At 43.1% G+C, this 24,897-nt stretch overlaps 1 protein-coding gene across 1 annotated transcript in view; it reads left to right on the top strand.

Moving 5' to 3' along the window:
* SEMA5B (semaphorin 5B) overlaps positions 1-24,689 on the top strand; it is a 179,212-nt gene extending 154,523 nt beyond the window's left edge. Inside the window, exons 18-22 of the mRNA XM_059476326.1 lie at positions 256-426; positions 1,300-1,449; positions 2,353-2,397; positions 5,499-5,704; positions 22,519-24,689. Of these exons, the coding sequence (XP_059332309.1) occupies positions 256-426; positions 1,300-1,449; positions 2,353-2,397; positions 5,499-5,704; positions 22,519-22,674 (728 nt within the window). The 3' untranslated portion in view covers positions 22,675-24,689. The remainder of the gene's footprint in view (positions 1-255; positions 427-1,299; positions 1,450-2,352; positions 2,398-5,498; positions 5,705-22,518) is intronic.
* Positions 24,690-24,897: the final 208 nt, after the last annotated feature.

Raw genomic sequence — 24,897 nt, 5'->3', positions numbered from 1 at the left:
AAGAATAGTTTCTTTATGATGCAGAGTCTTTTTCTGCATAGATTTCATTCTGCATCCACAGAGTGAAGTGGATTTGTACCCTTTCTTGATGTGAAGTTCTTGTTGTCAGGCCCAAATGTCCTGGGGTGCAGGAAACTGTTAGCTAGTGTGGGCAGGGTGGATGTGCAAGGTGAGACACTGGGGATCTCCAGCTTTGTCACAGTGATAGGAGTAACCAATGGCCTCTACCTGTCTGTGCTTTTCAATGTCCTCCAGTGAAAGGCTCGTGGTCTTGCTGGACTCCCTGGTCTCACTGCTCAGCCACCTGTGGGGGTGGGCACTACCAGCGCACACGGACCTGCACCAACCCAGCTCCATCCAGCGGGGAGGACATCTGCATCGGGCTGCACACCGAGGAGGCCCTCTGCAACACACACCCCTGCCAAGGTAGCCGCTCCTCATCCCTGCTCCAGCTGGCTTCCAGGCTGCTGGGAGCAAGGCACAGCTGCAAAATGTTTAAAAAACAACCAGAAACACCACCAGTTACAAGTTTTTTGGTCGTTTATTCAATGTCTGTTGAGCCAGGGGATAAGGAGACATCCCAGTATCAACTGCATTGGAACTCCTTCCTCTTTGTGTGTTCACTGGCCATTGCTCTGGCATTCTGGTGCTGGTCAAGCAAAATTTTGCTAATGGTTAATCTCTTTCAAGTAATGGAAAAAGCAGGAACTTGGTTCTTCAATGTGGAAGTTGACCTGACAAACAAAAGGAGTCATGAGGCAGCAATCTGTACAGTTGCTGAAGGACAGTCCTTCCTTTTTGTTTCACAGACAACAGATCAGCATGTGCTACAACTCAGAGGACAGGGTTTAGATTTGTGTATTTCTGATCCAGTGCAGGCTCAATCCTGTCCTTAGGAACCTCAGCAAAACTCTGTGAATGCTCTAATTCGTGCTGGCTGCTTGAGGTGTCTTTGGGAGGCCACATCACAGCTTGGACGTCTTGGTGCAACGTTGCCCCACCCTGCTCCTTGTATGTCTTTGACCAGAGAGCTGATGTAGGAGGTTTTAAGACAACTTTGTTCTGTGAAGTGCTCCACCAAGGGTTAGTTTAGTCCACATTAAGAGAACTACAACCTGACAAGTAGAGTGCAATGCTTGCACTGAGAAAATTAAATCCGCTAAGGATCCATGGAAAACATGTGTGAGAGAGGCCAGGCCAGGATCTGGGATCCTTCAGCATGGGAGAAGTCTGATATGTACGAAGCATCCTTTTCCTTCTTGGTGACGCTGTGTGTGTTTTGCTGCCCCTGGATTTCAGGTGGCTGGTCGGAGTGGTCAGAGTGGAGCCTGTGCAATGAAGAGGGCATCCAGTACCGCAGCCGCTACTGCGAGGTGCACAGCCCGGACTCCTCCCAGTGCGTCGGAAACAGCACTCAGTACCAGGAGTGCCTCTACAATGAAATTCCTGGTATGTACCGGGTCATCCAGGAGGACAGGGTGGGCCAGTTCCGGAGAGCAGCTCATGCCTGGACTGTCAAAGTAGGCTGAGATTTTCTCTATTAAAAATTGGGCTTGGATGTTTCTAGAAAAACAAGGAAATAGATAAACGTTATAAATTCCCTTGTGGCAGGCATGGGATAAATGGCTTTCCCTTAAGCAGCTTAGCATTTCTTTTAAACAGAATTACCTTGATCCGTAACGAATAACTAGTGTTGCTTCACCTGAATTGAAGCTTTTAAACTTGTATGGTTTGTCTTAGGCTGGGTTATAAAAATTGTCTCTGTTCTCAGTATGCATATGGGCAACAGAAGGTCGTTGATTTCAGGTATCCAAAAAGCATCCCAAAAGAGATAAGAATTAAGGTGAGGCAGATACAGATAATTGGGGTATGAAGGTGGGAGATTAATCCAGGGTCTAACAGAGCAACACTATTGATGGACAGATGGTCATCAGCATATTCCACCCTGTGCTTTCTGGAAACTGAATCTCTCAGGCAAATATCTGATATGGGTCTAAACTGAATAATGCTTTTCCACATGTTCTTTTTTTTGGATTACATTGCACTGACTTAAAAATCTGACATCTCTAGGCAATGGTATTCTTTTTCATGTTTTTATCAGCTAACATCTTTTCCCTAAACTGAAGAAGCTAAAGAGTGATCAAGTAACAGAATTGGAATTATAAGATCTTTGGAGAGGTTTCGTTGCATGTGTTTCAAACCATGAGCCTATAATTCAATGTAGAGAGACTCTCAGCTTGCTGCAGAACTATGAACACCTTCTTGTGTCTGAAACACAAAGGGTTTAATTACTTGAAGAAATAAAGGGATGGCAAAATGATAACTTTCTCCAATCTTCTTTCCTTTGTTTAGTGATCCTGCCAGCCTCCAGCATCGATGAGAGCACGAACTGTGGAGGTAGGTTACCACTAACTATATATCTTATTTTTATCTTAACCTGACTTCTTTTCTCCCTGTGCAGTATCAACCAAACCATTAATCTATACAGCTCATATCCCACTGATAGCCTTAATTCCACTGGAGTCTTGCTGTCTGAGTCAGACTGGAGGAATGTATCTCATGTCCACTTATCAGGTCCAAGACTTTTATTTATTTGGAAGTTTGGGTTGGCCACTGAGGGTCATTAATTACCAGAGAGCAATTCCTTGTGTCTCTCTACCTCCAGGGTAAATGGTTCAGGTGGAAGAAAGGGTTATTCCCCATTCACCACTGTAAGCCTCCAGCTGTTTGGAAGCAGGTGTTTTTAAATAACCTATAAAGATTTCAGTGAACAGGGTCTCTTAAACAGATCCTTTGCTGATATAGGATGAGATTAGAGGTTTATACTTGTCCTCCAAGCACTTCCTTTCATTCAAGTTCTCACCTCTCACAGAAACCGTGTCTTCTTTCAACATGTAACATGGAAAGGTCCAGCCATTAGTGTCACTTTTCCACCTCCCTGGGAGCCCCTATGGTAAAAATGCAGACTGAAGAAAATGGCAGGTTCCTTTAATGTTTTAAAATGCTAGTTTCACACTAATGGCCATGCCAATTCCTGCTTGCATCACATCCCTGCTTTCCTGAAATCTAGATGATCTTCAGGCTGCCAAAATCTCTTCTCCCTGTAGAGATCATGGCAAAACCAGGCATGCCACCTGTGGCATGGAAATGTGGATTCTCAGTTTGCAACTGAGGGCAATCAATGCAATTAAGATTTCAGCTCCTGCAATGTAACATTTGGCTTCCTGCATCACTCCTTCTCCCTCAGAGGGTGCAATGGTTCTGCTTTGATTCCAGGATCCTTTGCTATAACTTGCACTCTACTGTTATACACTGTACCCACATTTCCTTCTTTTTCCACCACCACCGTGCTGTTGCTATATACATTTTTCCATAGCTAATATTATTTATTAATGTAGTGTTCTACAATATTTGGCAAAGAAGCCAATCAATAGAAATTCTGTTGATGCATCTCAGAAAATCTATATTTTCAAAGTGATGAACCAGAAAGCTTTCCCCTGGGGACTCACATGCTGCAAACAAAATAATATTATTTTTTCCCCCCTAAGATACAGCCAAAACTCATTTGAAAAATCAGATGGGTGTTTCAAAGGTGAGAGTGAAATAGGAGAGAGCTTTATGTTGTGACTTGCAAATGTGGCAGTGAAATGAAACATTCACTGGAATATAAGCAAATCTGGGCAGGAGGAGAATGTGGTAGCATGTCATGTGGCTTTACTGAACACAGTTGCATATTCTATGTTTTAGGTCTCATGAGTGATGCAAAACAGGCAGAGGTTTTTAGAAAGGAAATTTATTTTTTAAAAAGTCTAGTGACATTTAGTAGGAAATTATAGTATTTCTGCTGGGTTTTTTGGGACCATCATCCAAAACAATAGAAAATGGTAATCTTGCAATGGAATTTTATAATGTGGTTTGAAAAATAAATCTAGCTCATCAGTTTAATAAATTCTGAATGGTCCCTACTGTAATTATGATTGAAGTGTATTACTTTGCTGTAGAACTCTACTGGTGTTGTTCTTTTTAAAATCAGAAGTATATTTTTTAACTAGAGATTAGACGAGAGCCATTGACTAATGGGCAGAATCTGCTATCTGAAAAGGATATCACTTAAAATGTAAGATGGCACCAAAAAACTGCACACCGTGATCAGACTAAGAATGAGCCTCATTTAAAGCCACTCTCTGAGCAGCCCCATTTCTCCACACACAGTCAAGTCAACACAGCAGTCTGTCCAAATGAATTGGCTTTTTAAGTGTTAAGGGAAATTTACCGCTGCAGTCGCCACTGAGGCGATGTGACTGACCCTGGGGCCAGCAGTCAGGGGGTCCCCTCGGGCTCTAGGGCCTCTGTCATTCCTCTTTGAAAGATGGCAGAGCAAAGGCAGAGGAAAAGCATTTGGAATCAAATAGCTGATTCCTTTCTGTTTAGTCCGCCCTGCACATAGCAAGATACAACAGTCATAAAGTTTTGCCATCCCATAATGCCCCTGGTTGCTTTGATAACTTGGTGGCTCTAATGGTCTCTACTGCTTGTTCTGTTGTCAGAGGAGATCTGGTGGTGGTGTGTTTTATTGTGGGGTGTGAGACTCAGTGAGGTGAGGGAGGAACGAGAGTGCTGTTTGACTTTGCCTTCCCCCACCAGTCAGAGCTGTGAGTTAGGTGCTTGCCAGTGTGTGGGCTGCTCAGCTACTGCTCCTTCCAGAGCTCCGTGCTGGCCTTGAAGAGTGCTGGTGCAATCCCACATGGAGAGATCTCTGCAGGAGGCTTTTATAGCCAGCACCTGCCTGCTACTGATTTCCTATCTCTGCAATTTGCTGAGAAAGCCAACAAAAAAGTGTTTTTCAAGCACTGTTCCCCTTTCCTTTGTCCACTTTATCTTTCCTGTTCTCCAGAGGACCCCTATTTCACTGTTAGCCCTACAAACACACCTCAGAGGTAGCGCAGACCAACCAAGGCAATGCCATCCCATGAATAAGCAAGAATGCTGAGCACACTTGGATTACAAGGGGGAGGAATGTGTATCTCCCCCACCCCACACACAGTCCCATAGGCATTTTGGGCAGCCGACAAAAAGTGCTTTTCCCTCCCTTCCTTCCCCTTCAGAGAAACACTGAGCATTTTTATCCCCTTATTTCCATGACACGCACATGCTTTGGAATCCATTAATGTGCATTGTTTGTATGGCTCATTTCTTTAGCTGTCAGCTTAACATAATGTTTAGTTTCAATATCAATAGAGGGGAGAGAGGAGAGACAGGGAGGGAGCTTTGAGAAAACAATGCATGAACCTGTTAAACTGCACAAGGCAGAGCTGCAGTGGGGAGACCGATTTGCAGGGAGATTATGTCAGTTTATGTTAGAACGTAAGAGTCTGGCTTCAACAGCTTATTAATGTTGATCCCGAGATGTCACTGCTCTGATTTGCACCTGTGGTCTTGTCAGGGGAGGGAAAAGGGCTGTTCTTTAAAAATAGCATCTCTTGTCATTTCCCTTGCAGGTTTTAGTCTCATCCATCTGATTGCCACTGGGGTCTCCTGTTTCTTCGGCTCCAGCCTGTTAACGTTTGTGATTTACGTGTATTGCCAGCGCTGCCAGAGGCAGTCCCAGGAGTCCACTGTTATCCACCCAACCACTCCCAACCATCTCCATTACAAGGGCAACACAACCCCCAAGAATGAGAAGTACACCCCTATGGAGTTCAAGGTAGGGTACTTGAGGAGAAATACCAAAAACAGCTTGATACTGCCTAAATAAATTCTGTATTCCTGTCATGTTTGGAACTGGGTAGGTCTGTGTTTCTGTGCCCAGCTGATGGCATTATACATGGGGTTGAAAGGGCATTTAGCTGTGCTGTCACAAAGGGGTTAAAAAGCCTCATTACTGCAGTGGGATTTTGTTCTGTTTCACAGTCCTGATGAATGCCAGTCTGGCAAGTACATACCAAGATATTCCAGCCCATTCTGACTATTGAATGTATACAAATTGTCCTCTAAAAAAATCAGTAAGAGCTCAGTTCAGTGCATTGTTAGTGCATGGTAAGAGGAAATGGAGGGGAGGAAGAATAAAAATGGAAACTTCATTGCACAAATAGCTGGGAAAATGTGCATTGGTAGGATGAGATTTTGGAAATTCTTTGGTGACTGCCAAATTGGAGTGAATGAGAAAGCAGAGAGGGTTTTGCCCCCCTCTATCAGTACTGGACAGAAACTTACCCCAGGCAGCTGTGCAGAATTCAGTGACAGTAGCAGAGTGGGGAGCTGAAGCCCATAGGAGATGAGTGCTGAAGTGGCATGTGTTGTTGGCACGTCGGCTTGCTAAAGTGACCATGGCCCATTATCAGAGCAGATAGGACCCAGGGTGCTGCAGACAATACCCTGAGACTGCATTTGAGCATCAGCCTCCTGGTGAAACGTGGGATCAGAGCAGTGAGCAGCGGCAAAGGTGGAGGGGCTTCATGTCACCACAGGAGGAACAGCCTGCCTAGGGTCACTTGAACAGTGTGGAGCATGATTTGGGACAGGAACACAAGCCAGAAGGAAGCCCTGCAGCTGCTTGTTCCTTCGTACAGCTACGTGCTGCTGACATTTTGATTGGCTGCCTCTGCTGGTCTGGCCTGGCTTCTCACTGAGACCCAACAATAAGATCAGTGGTGGGACTGTTGCCACAGTCTAAACTCCCTGGGTGTTGAAGACTCTTTCTAAGCAGGAATTGTAATGCTGGGCACAGTGAGACTCCTGATACATGACTATGATTCACAGTGTGAATACATATTTGAAATAAGAGCTTGCATCAAATAATTTGAGAAGAGTCAGTGTTGTTTTGCTGTTTTAAAGGAAAACAGTCTGAGCTGGAAAATAGCTGACCAGTGTGGTAATAAGAATGTGGTGAAATCCTTGTTGGGCATTGCAGCCTCTCAGAGGATACTACTGCCTATAAATGCAGTCTCAAAACCACATTTGCTAGCAAGCTTAAGGCTACAGTTGCATACAGTTTAATAAGAGTACAGCATCATAATGCAAGTCAGCATAGATTTGTGGAAAGTAAATCATGTCAAGCAAATTGGATTCCTTTTTTAAATTAAATAAATATTGATCTAGATAGGAGGGAAGCAGCAGACATATTGGGATTTTCAGAGACTTTTAACAAAGTTTCACGGGATGCATTATTCTAGACACTCTGCATCTACAGGTTCAGTAATAAATTATTAAGACAGGTAAAGAACAGGGACTTGATCTTGGAAGCATCAAACTTCCAAGTAATCCTTTCAGTCAGGGGAGCTGTTGTGGCAAAGTCAATAGGAAGACCCAGATTAAAAAGGCTTGAAGAAATTAAAAAATGAGCAAGAGTATTCCCTTGTTTCTTATATGGCAAACAATAAAGAAAAGACACAAATCTGGTTTTGTGGCCAAAAGCAGGTAGTTAGAGGGCTGGATTTATGATAACATTTTCTTCATGATTTATACTGTGCTATCATGTGTTATCAGATGATGCTAAAATAGGCAGAATGGTTAAAATTTAGAAGGATGAGGTTGTTCACAGAACGATCTTGATCAATTGGGTAAATGGGTTATGAAATGCACTATGTCTATGTCAAGTGGTGCAGTGAAGTAGAAGTAATAACAAAGCTAAGCAAAGTTTAAAATAGCAGCAGATTAGTTAATGTGGTGTCAGGAGGGAGTTGACCTCTTTGATAGATCCATCTCTGAATACTTGATCTAGTGTATAGTAACAGTGAGCAGCTGTTAGAGTCTTCTTTCGAGGGACATAAAGAGCTTAGGCATTAGATCAAGGTTTGAAAAGTCTGGTTTATTTAAAGGGAGGCATTAGCTAACTGAGACTGTATGACTTACATTCGGGGAGAAGAGGCTTGGACACAAGGAGAGATAGACCAGATGGGGCTTATTTACAGAATGTTAGGAAGTGAAAGAGTTCAAGTGCATAAATCTGCAGTCATTGGACAGACCAAAGCTAAATGTTTAGGAGCAAGGGGCTACTTGCTGAGAAGAACTCAAAGTCATACACTTCAGAGTGGTGAATGAGGCAAAGAGATTTACAGAAAGGGTAAAATCTATTTGTCAAGTGAGGCCTCTTTTTCTCCATTCCTGCTGAGTATTTCCTTCTGCTCACCTTCTCTATTGCCCCTCCTTTCCTAAGCTCTTGGCTGAAAATTTCTCATTTCATACTACAAATCTGCTACTCCTCAGTGTTCCCTTGAAGCATATAGCATTAATGAAGTAAAAGGAAAGGCTCTGTGTGCTCTGTGCTGTGTAATTACTTATGGAACTTGTTATTAGCCAGGTTTATATTTAGGAATAACTGACAGATTTTTTTTAAGGGTTAGGAGGGAGATTTTTCATGCCTTCAAGGAGCATGTGTAGTTTTATTGTGATGCCACAGAATTAACATTGAAATGATGGAGAAGCTAAAATTCACCTTCCTGATAAGGAGGGCTGGACTGAGCTTGGGTGTGGGCTTATCTGAATTTGAAATGTGTACATTTGAAAGAAAGTGAAAGGACCTGAGGTTCCAGATTCTAAACCCAAATAAGTTTGTCTTCAGCCGATACAAAGGAAACCACCCTCAACATTTTTTAATGAAAGCAAAAGAATAATTGTATGTGTGTGTATCTGTGTGAAAGAGTTAATAAATTCAGGATTAAGGAAATAGAGGGTGTGTAGACTACTTTTCAGTAACAAAAAATTATAATAAATAGTGACATTATGGTAGCAGAATGCTGGCCATATGCACAAGTTTATTATTTTCCATTCTTTGATAATAACAAGCCTTCTGCAACCATCTTTAGTTTGTTTTCATCTTGAAATATCTCTGCTCTACAACCAGCAGGTGAATACTGTAGAAAGTTTGGCAGTGTTACATTCAAATGTACAGCACTGAATGCAAACTCATAAATCAAGGTAAATTTTATATGAAGGCAGATTTTAATGAAGGAAGTGATATGAGCCTTGTTGGCCATTCCAGCACAGCAGTGCAGTAATGCAGATCAGATGTAAATACCATACATAATGGGTGACCTATTGATCATGTAGCTGATGCTAACTTGCATAGGCAGTGTTTTGCAGAAGCATGTTTTATTTTTGTTGGCTCCTTTTCCCTTCCTGTTCTGCTTTCTCAAGAATGATGTGAGGTTTATTATTAGCTATTTTAGCCAGGATGCCTTGAAAGATTTCATGCATATGCATTTACCAGCAACACGTTGATTTTGATTTGGTATTCACAAATCGTAGGGGAGAGACCTTTTGGGTCACCTAATAAGCAGTTCATGTTTCATTAATTGGTTGAAGTTCAAACAACACTCTGACAATACTGAAGACTGTGCAGAACAAAAGCATAATGAAATAAAAATTATCTGCTCTTCACATTTTGGCATGATGGGTTACAGAACCACCTACAACCTTCCCAGTACTTCCACGCCAATTAAATAACAACTGACTATCAAAGCAGTGAGGAGATCTTCTATTTAACATCTTGCTTCAGCTGCTCCATGCCTTGTGTGAGTTACTTAGCACAGCTGTGCTGATGGAAAGCCAGATGATCCTGCAGTAGAAGCAGGAGGATGTAGGGTCAAGACTGAGCCCTTGTGAATTAGGATCTCTTGGAACAGCCACACATGGAGAAAGGGTTTGGACTGAACTTCTTCCTATTGCTAAATCCTCTGCCAATAAAGAGAGCCAACATTTTATTCTACAAGGGATTTGGACAAAGGCGTCTGCATATTGGGCCAAATCCAAAATCCAATGGCCTCTGGATCTGGCCAGATGGGATCAGTGAGAAACGTAAGTTGCAGGATGGTTTTGATGATGATTCTGCAGATTTGCTTTGCGATTGTGCTGGACAGACCTCCCTCTGTCCTTCCTTCCTTCCACACAGCTTTAGTCATGAGTCACGCAGTAAAACTCTCTGTGCTGATGCCTCAAATAAGCTGAGGAAGCACCTGAGCATTGCATCTTCTCTGGCATCAGCACTGCTGCTGTAGGAACTTAGGGCCAAACACTGAAGCAAAAAAGTAATTTATGTCAAGGATTAAATTTATTGTGGGAAAAGATGAGGTGAGATTGCAGGATATGGCAATGAAAGAGGGAAACTAAGTGTTTGATGTATTGCTTGATATCTGACTTTTCTAGGATATTAGAACAATACACATTAACTTTAGTAGAACTGTGAGTCCTGCACTTGCCTAAAATTAAACAGCAAATATAGATGCAGTTACCAAAAAATGGGGGGAATAATCAGTAGATCACTTGGACTGTATAAGTTGGAGGCTGCAATGAACATTTTCTAATGAAGTGAGAACAATGCTGTTGGGAAACAAATGACAGAATGCAGAGCAGACACCCCCTGTGAAGGACTCCGGGCCCTGTGATCCACACTTCATTACTAATCCCAAATAATTCATGGCAATAAAATGCTAACAAGGAGAGCTGAGACACAGAAACCAATTCTGTCTTTGGAAGATTAATCCTTCTGAATAGAATAACACACTGCATGCTTGGTGTGGCTTTCAACCTTGCAAAAATTAGCAAAAAGATTAGTTAGTTGGTTTGAGCATGGTGCTAATAATGCCAAGGTTATTCTGTATGGGCCATTCTCTTGAGAGATGGACAGGATGATCCTTGTGGGTCCCTTCCAGTTCAGAATAGTCTGCAATTTTATTCTGTGAAAAAAATAGTAGTGCTTAGGGTATAGGAAAGTGAATCTCTGTATGGATTTTAAATGTCTCTCTCGTGGTGATGGTCATTTTCATTGCTGCTGAAAATCACACCTTTTTTATAGAGAGGAGGCAGCCAGTGGTTTAAGTTAAAGCTATTTAAACTGCTGTCAAGTGCCCTAGAGGAATGTTTGTCAAAGTCAGCCTTGGTCTTTGAGAATGTTTGCTTCTCCATGGAAAACTTTGTTTCAGTGTCCTGCAGTTAATTTGATGTGTTGGTTACTTCAACTAAAATTGGCCAACCCATTTATTTTTGGTGATCACAGCACATACATTGATAGCACTGTGATATAAGCTTTTTTTCTTTCCCAGTGACCCTTTCACTGAATCGTTCAAGCCCCAGGAAGTGGCTGTAATGTTCACATATAAAGCAGTAGCTGATGATACCCAGTGTTTCAAGAAGTTATCAACAGTGTCCCTGAAGTATTTCTTTAGCTGCATGGTGTTAGCTGATGTAATCAGCTGGGGGAAAAAAGCCATATATATATGTATAGATATAGTAAATCAGATTGAAATATAAATTCTGTTCCCAGTGAATTGCATGTTTAACAAAGGCCATTTCCCTTGAACAAAGTGGCATTTAAGAACATTAAGTGCTTGAATGGTAGAGTACATATTTTTAGTACTTACCATGAGTATAGTATTATTTGAAATAGAATAGTAGGGGCAGGGGGTTGGATTGGCAAAGAAGCATTGTGCCCTTTCTTGTATGATCCTGCAGTTGCAAATATCACTTCAGGGGACTCTTGATTTGCATAATGCCTACTATGAAGGGAAAGCAAGAGAGCTTACTGATGGGGAAAAAAGGATTAAGTGGTGCGTCTCAGTCAAAATCTATTAGTGTCTTTTCTCCCTTTATATCATTGGCTCGAGTCAAATTGAGCAGTCAAGCATGCCTGGAGGTGTGGCTGTCCTGGTGATAGTGCCCAGGCAGGGATGTGCCTCTCCCGGTGCTGTCCCCAGCCCCTGGCAGCAGGGGCTCAGCGGGTGCTGTGTGTGACTCACAGATAGCGCGCTCCCGTAGATAAAGTATTTAAGAGTAGGGGAGGGCGCCAGTTCACATCGGAGTGCTACCTTGCTCCTGCTCCCTCTGGGGTACTCAGCAGCTGCTCGCAGCAGTCCCCCGATGGGAATTGAGTCCCTGCTCCATCTGTTTTTCATGAAAACCCTTGCTGCTTCACAGGATGTTGCTGCTCCCTGTAGGGTGGGAATCCTCACTGTTCCCTTTTCCCTACCATTTTTAAGAGAGTCTGGCTTTTAAGATGACTTTTTGTTTTTAAGCCATGTTAAGAAGTTTTGACACTGTGGGTAGATGCTTCACAGTATCCTGTCACATTTTTCTGTTTATTAACTCAGCCTTCTCTGCTCCCCCTTTACAACCAGGCACATCTCCTCTACAGCCAGGTTAGGGATATGGTCCATGCTCTGCCTTCTCACAAACTAGATCATCAGGGATGCTCACATGAGCCTTTCTTCGGAGAAGTATTACTGCAGCTGTGATAATCTGTTTGTAGGCAGACAAGTTTTGGTTTGTTTTTAATTAGATCAATGAGTGTAGCTGGAAAATCTGGCAGGTTTTTGAAAGCTTCTGTTTCAGAACTGAAGACAGACAGATGTGTTCTAAAGCTTATCTGATTTTTCCGGCTACACTAATTGATCTAATGACTGATATTACCTTTTTCTTGCAATTTTCCCCTTTCCTAATTTCTCTGAGGCTGACATGCACAAGCCTGCACCCACACAGCTGTGCTGGAAGAATAATTAATTGAAGAACTACAGGAATGGGCATAACAAAATTGCACTGGACTTGCTGCTGCTTACTTACATGAGTTCCCTCTACTGGTCAGCAGTGGAATATTTCAAATATACCCTTTCCTCATTTGCTTGAAGTTAATGGTTCTCCCTTGGTCCAAGTGCTTGGGGTGATTCTCTCCTCTTTATCAAAGCTCTGGCTAGAAGTGTTATGTGTATTAGCTGAACCAGGAAATCCTCAGTGCCACCAAGATGTGCAGGAGGAATTAATTATGTGTTTGCCGAAGACTTTAAAGGGAGCCATGAAAGAGGCAGGGAGCTAGAGTAAAGGGAGAAGACAATATTAGACAAACAATAAATATCAGAAAACATATAACCTTTGTGCTACACTTGGAGATGAGCTGCCTTGCTATTCTTCTTAAACAGTTCCACTTGCAATTAATGGATTCTTAAGTAGAGTTATAAAGAAATTGAGCTACATGCATACAAAATAAAGATAGCTGTGTCAGTATTCAGGACTAGAGCTCAGTTTCCAGTGTTTGGCAGCTCTTGAGTGAGGACTGATGGAATACTTGAGCTTTTTTTTTTTCTTGACCATGACTGCACAGTCCTGAAGAATCATTGAGAGCTCAGGGCTGCTCAGGATTCAGTGGCTGCTGCCACAGCATGAGCTGCACAGCCTGGGGAAACACAACAGGCACAGCCACTTTCCCTGGTGCATCATTTATATATACACAAGAGGTTTGGCCTAGGGGAAGCAGGAGTAATTCTGCCTGCACTCCCATAGAGCTGGGGGAATCCTCGTTGAGTCAGCTCTAATATTGCCTGAGATTTGGCACAAAGCATGTGAATACAGGAAAGAACTGAAAATCTGTGGGTGAATGAATCTAGATGGACTCTATCCCAGAGTCTCTGAGAATCAGCTAATGAACAACTCCAATTACCTTTATAAATATCAGGGACCTTAGGCAAACCCCCAGTGCCATGAATTGCAAAGGTAATACAAAAGTGTTAGTGAGAAAGCAGGCTCATTTCTGCCCTGCTAATTGAGTCACTGTTAAGCTACAGAAGTGCAATGCACTGAAGTCCCACAAGTAGCATGAGTAAGTCTGTGTGGGAAATGTCAGTTGGATTTGGGGATCAGACAGAGCATCTGTGAGCATACGGGCCCACAATCGCTAGAAAAAGCCCAGGCCTTCCCCATTCAACCAAGCACATCAATGGGGTGTTAAATCCTGCTCTGTCTGTAAAATTTGGCAGCCCGGGCTATACTAGAGAGTGAAACCAGGAGAAACAAATGGGATTGACTCAACAGTGCTTTCACTTACAGCAGTGGAAACTCATTGAAACAAATCTGTGTCAGTATTAATATGCAGGAAGACCTGAATTAATATTTGAGAGGCAACATATCACATACCCTGATGAAATGAAAGGTGGTTCAGCTGAGCTGACAGCTGAGCCAAGACCTAATGCTGAGCAGGGAGAAATCAAACATAATCACTTTTTGCACAGAGTTAGAGTTGCAGATTCTCAGCTGGTTAAAAATGTAGCTTCTCTCGTCCATACATCTAAAGCAAAGAGGGTGGTATTGGTGTCTTAAATAATCTTGTGATGTGTAAATAGAAATTGGCTTGGACAGGAAGGCTGCTGTAGAGATTGAAACCTGGCTAATGGACTGTGAACATTGGGCAATTGTTGATGGGGACAAACAGGGCTATGGGGAGGAGTTGTTTGGGACGCTGCAAGCAGTAATGCAAGGTTTGGCTTTATTTAATATCTTCATTAACGACCTTGGAGAGAGTGCAGTCGGTGTGTTAATTAAATGAGCAGTAGATATTAAACTGGGAGGTGTGTCAAAAAAACAGCCACTGGTAGAGGACTAATGGAAAATGACCTGAGGAGGTTACAGAGGAAATAACAAGGTGAGAGGCAACATGGGGAGAAAATAAAGCAATCCTGAGGAAAATAATCAAGAAGCAGCTATTTAGAGGGTGGGAGAATTTGGAAAGCAGTAAGACTATAAGAGACTGAATGGAGTTAGCAGATGGCAAATTGGGCCCAGTTTTTACTTTTATTTTTATTACTTCTTTTTTCACCACTGCAGTTACACCTTTGCAATTCTCAGTCTAAATGCAGCACTGTGGGCTGGCACGAGGCTGCATTACTTGTGCTGGTGAATAAGCAGCTCTGAGGCCTCAAAGCTGCTTGCTTCAGAGTGAGAGCAGCAGGGCAGTGGGAGCTGTGCCCCCAGACAGACCCAGACTAGTTGCCATCAGTTGGAGCCCAGTACAGCCCAGTGCTCCAAACCTGCACCCAGTGATTAATGTCAGTTTTAAAGGGCTGTGATTATGCCTCTGGTGAATTTGTCTGAGTACTGGAGGATGCTGAGCCTCTCTAGTAACACTCTGTGTGCGTGGGGCACCCAGGAAGGGCATTCACCAAGGCAAGGAGTGCAATGAGGAGACAGTTTGCACCTTCCCACACAGCTGAGATCATGTCTGCTATATCCTGTGCATCAGCTATATTGGGAAGCAGTTGGGGCAGCCTTGAATTCCTCTTTTGTGTCTGGACACCACGTAATGGGTGTTGCCACCCCCAAATCATAGGCAAGCTGGGGCTAAATTGCAAGCTTTAGGCTAGACACCTGCACTTGCCAGTGGGAAGGTTTCCATGACCTCCTCAGACTTCAGTTTCCAGTTCAGAAAAATACTTCAGTTTGCCTTATTATTACATGCAGTTTGTTTTGCCATCTTACTCATGTGCTTGAAGTCAGAGATGTGCCAAAGCATCCTTCTGACAATGGTCCTTTATGCTGCCAGCTCTGAAGGGTTTTATAAGTTTACAATGGCAGTAATATAACTTCACTCCCTCCTAAGTGCAAGGATAAAATAGCTATTTTCAAACAGCTATAAATAACTTTAGCTATTCATTTTCTGATAATTGGATGTTAGTTCTATTGTCAACCTGAGCACATCTACAGATGCTGCTGTCATTTGGGGGTTGTTTAATTTATTTACCAATAACAGTGAACAAAGAATCTCCAGTCTAAAAATATGGTAAGCTTCCATCCAAAAAGAAAATGCAATCATAAGTTTAGTGTCCCAGTGGGATTTTTTTGTATCTCTTTTTGAGATGAATAACCTTCTTATATAGAAAATAGGTTCCTCATCTGTACATCTACACTTCACTGTAAATCCTGCAAACAGCCTTATTGAATTCATCAGGAAAAAGCTCAATACATAAACCCTGGCCACTGCTTCCTTTGACTCCATGTAGGCAGAGCTTAAGAGATTTTATAAAAGCATCAGGTGAGATAGTTTTCTTGGCATAAGACACTAAGCAAATTTTAAAGAAATATCAGAAAGAGGAGTCATTCAAGTCCTAAAAATCACTCCTAGCTTGGAGAAAATACATGGGTCTCATAAGGTCTTCCTGGCAACTTTCCATCTTTCCAGGGTTATTTGTAATTCTTAGCTCAAGAGGCACAGCAGTGTTGTGGCATCCAGTTGATCAGAAGAAAGAGAGCATGTGGGTGGGCCAGACGTCATGTATTTTCTCAGTTATTGCCAAAAGAGGTTATTTTAGTTGTATGGTTTATTTTGTTGAAATGTAATTATTATGCTAATTATTCCCAAATTTACTGATTAATTATAATTCCAAGATCTCTGCCCTGGTACTTCCAGAGATGTACAAGCTTTGGTAAATGTTTCATAATATTAATGTATTTCCACAGCCCTGAGTCATTTGGCTAATGTTCCAACAAAGCAAAAAGTAACATCCTTTAACAAGGAGGCATGTCTAGCTCCATGGAACAGCTGATCTGCATCAAAAAGGCATTTTGCTCAATCTGATTTCACTGCAAGAAGCAAATGGCTTAAAAGGAGCACAAAAGAACCTAAATGTTGGATCTTGGTTTCATTACATCATTGCACAATTCCCTTATCCCTCCACTTTCCTGGGGAATGAGGGGGCGTAATGGCCATCCCACTGTTGCTACAGGAGGTCTGTTGGATGCTGTTAGGAAAGTTGGAAAGGCTGCCTCAATTCTTTTAGGGATAATTGTGTGGCTGAGTTCAGCAGGAGTGTTTTCCTTCATTTCTGCAGCGGAAGGACGAGGGATGCACAAGGGCTTCATTTGGATTTACTAAGTGGAATGGGTTGGCTACAAAGTTGCTGTCTGCTCCCTGGACCCTGATTTTAGACCTTCTGCTGTGTTCACAGTGGATGATCAGGGTTAGCAGTGATTGAAGTTCTTGCCCATGGTTCCTTCATGCCTGCACTCATCCTGGGGTGAAGGAAAGGGGAAGATTTCTCTGTAGTGCGCTGGGATGTTCAACATTACAAACAAAATTCCAAGGTGGAAACCTAAAGCTGTGCAGCCATGGCACAGGCAGCGTGTCTCTGATGAGCCATGCAAAGGTGTGCGCTGCATTGTTCAGCCTCTCCAAAGGCTAAAGTGGTGGTAACCATAAAAACTGAAAAAAAAATGTTTGAAGCTGCCCAGGGAAGTTCCCCCACTTTTTTTATTTTTTACCTTTCTAAAGAGGAAAATGTCATGGGTGGGAGGTAGAAGAAGTGAAATTATACCTGTTTACAGAGAAATAGTGGAGGAGCTGTGAGGCTGGGGGATATTGTCCTTGCTTACTGACTTCACTGGGATTCTGGTGCTGCATAGCTGGTGAAGATTAACCTACAAAACTCCTGGGAAACTTGCTGACTCTTCCTCCACAACCCCCAAAATAGAAAGATCTGGAGCTCAGAGAGAATGCTGAGCTCTGAAAAGCTGAGTGCTTTCTACATGAGCAGATTAAGGAAATCTTGCCATCATATGTTACCCTGTGGGAATTACATTATGGCCCTAATTTTAGTATTAGTTGTACGAGTATCCGAAGCTTTTAGAAGTATCATTTTCACTTAACTTTCCAAAAATATATGGGCTTCCTTTTAATTGTGAGTGGGGAGATGCCCATCTACTTTTTAAATCAAGTTTTGAAATTTTCATGACTTCATATTGGAAATTGAAACATTTGATCTGTTTATGTGTGTAAGAAATGTTTACACAGCTTATACTTGCAGCTGTGGGATGGGAGTTGAGTAGTACTGGAAGTCCCATACTGTTATGTGTAAAGATGTTTTGATACATCTGGGAGAATGTAAGCAAGTAGGTCAGTGGATAATGACTTAATGATTTGGAGCAGAGGTAGAATTTGGGGAACTAGTGGCAAGGTCTTGCTGGAGGAAAATGAACAAATGGAAAATCTGAATGATGACCTAGGCTAAAAATATCAATGGAGAAAGCTGAACAAAGTTAAATGTATGCATGTGGTACAACAGAGTCATGTTTAACACACCCAGCACTGGGCAGGAACTGGGAGAAGCAGCCTGTGAATGCTCTGCCTATGGTGTGACCCTTCCCCTCAGACTCCTCCGCTTCTAACTGCACACTTGCATGAGTGATCAGATTGTTCATATAATTCCATAAATATTGAATTACTCAGGATTCTGCTGTGCTTGGCACAGACATGCGATTCACCAACAACAAGACTGGATCTCTTGGTTAGTTGACATATCACCTATAAGGGAGCAAGCTGCTGCTTTTTTACAGTCTGTTAAAGCCATAACCATTGTAGTCCATATGAAAACATTCCTGCTTGACAAAGCAGAGTTCCTGGGTCAGAGATTTTTTCAAATTATATCAGTCATATGCCAATGCAGCCTAAAGGCTGTGTAAGGTGTCATTTAAAGAAAGCAGTTAAGTCGGGCTTGCTTTTGAGTGATCCACTTGGCTGTGTTAGAGCGTGCTGGGCGCTTTCCTTCTGCTAACAGGCCCTTGAACTGAGGTTAGTGGTGAACAGACCAAAAGAAACAAATTGTATCAGCTATGCCAGGATGTTATGGCTCATACTGTGAGGGAGGAAGCAGGTAAAAGAAATAATTGTTAGTGAAATGGAGTACTTTTCCTAAGTGCATCCACAGGTTTTCATATTAGCTCAGTCTGGCCTCACTTTTTACATGGAATATTATGCTTGCACAAATACCAGAAGCTTCTTTCTTCTCAAGGCAGGATAGGACCAAAATGAGGGCCTGAAATGCATTTTCCTTGGTGTTTGGAATACATCAAGTGTATGGCACAGAGATTTTATCAAAACTAATTTGCAGCAGTAAGCATTGACCAGGCTTTTGGTTCTTTCTGCTTACTGAGCAGACAGTTGTAAAAGCTTGTAGTTGCTGGCAAGGGCAGTCAGTAGTGTTTGATATGGGAGGAAGCAGACAATAAGAGGAAGATACAGGTTGAGTGTCAGGAAAAGTGTCATTGGAAGGGTCTGGAGGTGCTGAGATGACTGACAGGTCTATTGCCCTGGAGGGTGCAGGAGGGCTCAGGTTGCAAAGGCAAGTCTCTCTCTTTTCCTTCCCTGAAACTCTGGTGAGCTCTAGTGCTGGCTGGGCTTCTTCAGTCAGCTTTGCTGCTGCAGCCACTGCCAAGTCCCTGCAAAAGCACCAAAGGACTGTCCTTTCCAGGAGGACATGCTGGGCATTGTCTTCAGGAAGCACTTCTTGGCCCTGGTCATACTGAGGACCTGGCTCAAGGGGGCTGAGGGGATGAGACACTGGCAGGAGTTGGGCTGGGAGCCAGGGCCTGGTCTGTGTTGGGTTTTGTGATGAGCTGGTGACAACTTTGGTGACAACTCTTGCCTTTCCTGTTGGGACTGATCAGTATTGCTGGGGGCATCCATGGGTGCAGCAGGACGATCCCATCCCACAGGAACTGCAGTGAGTTCAGACTGTCAGTAGGCTCTGTTCTCAATGGCATAACCCACACAGCAATGAGGAAATGCCTTCCAAAGGGAAAGTTGTTTGCCATCTCTGTAGTGTCACTGTGAAGAGCTGTGGGATGACAGCAGGGGTTAAAACTCTGAGTAAAGCAGCACAGGAGTCAACCCAGAGAGATTTAACTGCAGCCTCTTCTCCTGCAGGGAATGCATGAGTGTGTCTGTGTACATCTCTAAATTTCACTGCTGCCTAATTTCCCTTCTACAAAATATCAACCAATTTCTAGTGCCAAGGAACCTAATCATCTGTTTATTAAAATGAGACAGACAATAAGTTTGTGGGGGGAAATGTTAAAGCAGTGCACATTGATCATGCTGATTTAGGACAGTACTGCCACTGCAGCATTTCCAGAGACAAATTATTTGTGGCTAATTGTATTATAAATTCCACTAAGCCATTTTATGAGGTATTTACTTAAGATATAAACCCTCCATCCAAAATAAAACCAAAAAGAGCAAATGACCGGTTGAGGTGTTTTTCTTAAGTAAGTACTACATGAACATAAGAAGAGAGAGAAGGAAAAATGCAAATCATGTTAATTAATTGCTAAATCTGTTGTAATGGGCTAGTTTTAAATACTGTGGAACATGTTAAAACTCATAGAGATTTTCCATCCCAAAGCCAAAGAAGTTGAGTCCTGAGGTCTTTGTCCTTATATCAAGGTGGTCCTGAGCTATTGCAGGTCAGGGTTTTCATCTCACTAAGTTTCAGAGGTGGCAATCCTGTCATGCCATGAATCTTAACCAACCAGACAAGGCCTGGATGCTGCACTAGAGAAAGTCAAGAGAGTCCAGAGAAACTGTGGCAGTGGGACTCAGCCTCTTCATCTTCCTTCCTGCTGTGGCCATGGAGTTATGGTGCCAGCAGTGGGTATTCCAGACTAGGAACATCAGTAGCAAACAGTAGCCATTGTGTACAGCCAGTGTGAACATCTGTGGGGCTCACCAGAGAGCAACCCCCCCAAATAATTGGTGGTAGTACTTAGAAAAGTGCCTTTTTACAGGGAGTCTCAAACTTTGTTTTTCTCAAGCTGGGTCAGAAGACACGGAGGCGCAGAGCAGTTAATTGGATTTCCCAAGGAAGCATAGCAAGCACTGGAGGACTGAGGCTGGCTTCCTTCTTTCCCAGCCTCCAGCACAAAGCTGCAGACTGTTGGCCACACTACTTTAATATTTCTTTGGGTGACTGCGAGCAAAGCATGACATTTCCCTTTTTACTTCCATATTGCAGGGCACAAATTCTCATTTCTTGAAAGTATTTGTCACTTAGAGCATGCCTATACGAATTCTCTCATTGGTTCCTACAAGTGTTGTGCTATGGGATCAATTTAGGGAGTCCGGGCAGGGGGAGATTGCAGTCAGACCAGGAGGGGGCTGGGTCTCCTCTGGTTTTCATATGAGATGTTTCAGGCAGTGCTTATTTCTGAAAAACTTATTTGGTGGTTCAGCAATTGGGAGATTTCTTTGCCAGGGTAGCTTTGGCACAGGAAAGCTTTTCTTTCTAACATCTTGTATGAAATTGGGAGTTGTAAGCTCCCAAGGTAGCTGTAGCTGTCAGTCTGCTGATTAGAAGAAAACATTTTCTTTTCTTCCTCCTCCTCTCCCCCTCCCCATGCAGTAAAATGATTTGATTACAAAGAAACAGGGAGATAAATGTACTGCCTGTGGTCTTGTCTTTGAGCCCAGGGTAGCTGATCCTTTCAGTGGTCACAGCTGGGATGTGGATGAAGCCTGACTGTGCAGTAGGGAGCCCACTGCTGTCAGGTCACCCTGCTGGGGCTGGGGGGACAGAGCCTTCCCCACAAACTTCCACCTGCCCTCAGGCAGAGCAGAGATTTCTCACCTTGCTGAGGGAGCCACTTTGCCTGAAGTTCAGTGGGTTGAGTAAAGCTGAAGGAGCTGGGTAGTTCATGGATTCAAGCATTAGTTAATTAGTTCTCACCTTGCCCTGAGCTGGGTCAGGCAGGAGGGGTTTGTCTCAAGGGGGAACTGAGGTGAAGTGGCTCCTCACTAAAGCAGCATCAGATCGTGCCAGAACAGCCATTAGGGCCCTGGACTAGCTGGCTCATTAGACCTCTCCATCTCTGCTCTTGACGGGAGAGATGCTCATACTCCCTTAAATGTGCTGTTAATTAAATGTTCCCTGAAGATAAGGATGCTGTAGCAGCACGCCTGATGTTGACTCCCAGATCAAAGGACTGAGTTCCCTGCACAACAGCCATTAAAGGTGCACTTTGGAGTGACATAGACCAGAGATAGGCATAAGAAATTTAAGCCAGGGGTTAGGTGAAAAAATTGTGATAAAAGTAACTCAGAAAAATTCATAGAAATCAGATGACTGTGAGGATGGAGAAAGTTCCATAGAATTATTGCACACATACACACAAAGTGTGATTTTATCCTTGCACATAGGTAACAGCTGGCATAGCAATGGTCTTTAATCTGGGGAGAGGGGGACATCTGCTTGTTGGTGGGAAGAGGGGAGGGAGAAAAAAACATTTCTAAATTTTTCTGGTAAAACGGGCATTTGTCATTCTAATTCTTTATGTTATTGTTTCCGACAATTGTTACGTGGTTGTTAAATTTTTTAAAGCAATTTTAGATTTTCCAAAAGTGACCATGATTTGTTACTTATACTGTAGCTTACAGAAGTGACACACTTAATATCGGGGGGTCCAAACCTGGATATCTACCAATGGAGATGGAGATCAGGTAAATGCACACCTGCTCTTCCAAAGAGGAAAAGGTTGGCACCGTTTGGCACCTGCTTTGAGAGGGAGCCACAAGCTGTACCATGAGCATTTTGGATGAGGTTGGAGCTGAGCCATGAGCATTTTGGATGAGGTTAGAGCTGAGCGCTGCCGTTAATCGCCAGCCTTCGTGTAGGCCCAGCATGGCTTTGTGTGACAGTGGTGTTCAGACACGCCATCCACCAGGAGACTCCGTGTCCCTGGAGAGGGCTCTGGCTCCATCCCCAGCAGTAGCTGAGCACAGGGCAGCTGAGGGACACCCGGCAGGAGCTGTGGTCCCCAAGCCCAGCCCGTAGCGAGCGCGAGGTGCCAGCTTGCTCTCCCAGCCGGAGGGAAGGTGGTGGTGGCTGCAGCAGAGTCTGTCTGGAGCAGGCAGGTGAGAGGGAGGTGCCTGCAGGTAGAAAAGAGTAATTGTGTGGCACTGTGGCCATACCTGTCATCTCCTCTTCTCTTTTACAGACACTTAACAAGAACAACTTGATACCGGACGACAGAACCAACTTCTATCCACTGCAGCAAACCAATGTGTACACGACAACCTATTACCCCAGTACACTGAATAAATATGATTACAGGCCCGAGGCCTCCCCTGGAAGGACCTTTACCAACAGCTGATGATGGACAGATCCTATGGGACTGGATTACTTCCTATATGATTTTTTTTTAAATTGATTTTATGGACCAAATACCGGCCCAGCTTCTAGATGTAAATATTGTACAGTAGGGTCTTTTTTTTTTTTTTCCTTTGGTTAATTGTGTTTCTTGTAAACAGCACATCTCCTTACAAGGACAAGAATTCAAATGGACCATTTGCAGAGCTTTTGTGGATATTTGTCTGGAGATGGCTCTTCTACTGCAACTGTTTATGGCTGGAAGGTCAGCATGCTGTCCAAGGCTGAGGTTGTGAGGTTGTCGAGGAAGAGGCTGTGTGCTGGGCTTGGTGACCATTGAGCAGCCACACAAAACACACAGGAGCACTCCAAGAAGGCAAGAGGTGGCCTCCTGGAGCAGGGCTGGATGCATCATTCCTGAGCCAGGACAACAATGGTGTGCCAGATGACACACAGCTCATGGGACGGGCCAAACAGAACTCCATCACACCAACAACTTGATGAACATTTTCTTTTTCCTTTTTTTTTTAATTTTTATTTTTGATTTTTTATGTTTCTGAGGAAAAAAAAGTAGTAACTTTCTAGGGCAGTGTTCCCTATATTTTCAAGAGAATCTTTTCATATTACAGGAAATACTCTCTGCAGCCTTCTTTGGTAATATGCAGTTCAGCTGATGAGAAACAACACACAAAGAAAGTGCATTATCCAAAGAAGCTTTCCAGAATGTTTCCAGTCTTAATTAAAAGAAAATTATACAGGCAGTGAGACACTGAGAAAAGTAAATGTTGGAATAACATTGGAGACATGAACTTGGAGTGCCTAACAAACAAAGATGTTTATATCACTGGAAAAAGAGATGTGATGATTGCTGCACAAGAGCTTTTTTTCTTTCTTCCTTTTTCTTTTTTTCTGAGACAGTATTAACTCTTTTTGTTCTAGCTTTGATCCTGATTGTGTCTGCCAGGAGAGGCAACTTTAGAGGCCGTGCTCTTCTTGTGGGAAATCACCTTGCTTTGGGCTAATATTTCCTCTTGTTTTATTATTGGGTTTTAGTTCATATACTTTCAAAAAATGAGTGATTCTGACTTTGCAGGGGGAAGGTATTTTTTAAGGAATGTTTCCATAGTCTGACATGACCCAGAAAGTCTGCTGCACATTCTTACAGCGTCTTCCACTCAGTACTCTATGAAATAGTAACACAACTGAGTAAAGTGCGTTGTTTGCCAATATTTCTTTAATTTTTCTGAGAAAAAACAATCCAACAAACAAATTCTGCTGCAGCTATTGAAGTAAATTGGAGCGGTGGCATTATTAAACAGTATATCCAGCCTTGAAATGTAATTTTGTGTATGTGTGTGACTGTGTCTATAAGAACTGTATTAGTCTGATGCAGAAGCCATGTTGTCTACAACCAGATGTTTGTCTGACATAATTGTTTGGCAAAAAGGAAACTTATTGCTGGTGCTTAATGTACAACTACATCCAGTGTGTTAGCAACGTGAACAAGTTCACCGCTGTTACCATTCAGTGTTTCTAAATATTTATGATGAACTCCTGATGCTAAGTATTTTAGAATGTCGCAATACTGAGCATGAGATAAAAGTACACCCTGAAATACGCATGAGCTCCACGTGGTCCTGAGCTTGGCTTTGTTGTTGCACCTTCCCCGAGCAGTGCCCGGCCCGGCTCGGTCTGTCCCTGCAGTCCTGTCTGTCCCCACTTGGTTCCGGATCTCGCTGTGAGCCCACATCGGTTGTTTCTCGGTGCTGTTCCTTTGCAGTTTGCTTGTTTGGGAGCCCAGCTTGGGCCGTGTACTCAGCTCTTTCGCGTAGGCAGCTGGTAGGAAATGAAGAAAGCCTGTGCTACTTGTGACAAGTATATTGCTTTTCCTGCGAGGGAGAGCCAGCGTGACTCTGCAAGCCTGTGTGTTATGGTGGTTTGACCAGAGGGCAAGTATACAATGGCCTCCCATTTTTAAATTACTTTGTTTGACTTCAGTTTGCAGTGATTGAAAGCTGTAGGGATATTTGTAATAAAGTGGGGTTATTAGCACTGCCACAAGGACACCTTAGGCTCAGCAGTGCCCACCATTTTCAGCAGCTGCTTTTCTTATTTAGCAGCCCACCTTGTTTCTGCTCAGGTGAAATAGATGGGGCAGAGGGAGAGAGAGAGATGCCCTTAAACAGATTTTAAGCAGTGGAGTCAGGAGCTGATGCAGACCTAGCAG

This window comes from Ammospiza nelsoni, chromosome 7 (assembly GCF_027579445.1).
Source record: "Ammospiza nelsoni isolate bAmmNel1 chromosome 7, bAmmNel1.pri, whole genome shotgun sequence".
Taxonomy (NCBI): Eukaryota; Metazoa; Chordata; class Aves; order Passeriformes; family Passerellidae; genus Ammospiza; species Ammospiza nelsoni.
This window is presented reverse-complemented; position numbering and strand designations above follow the sequence as displayed.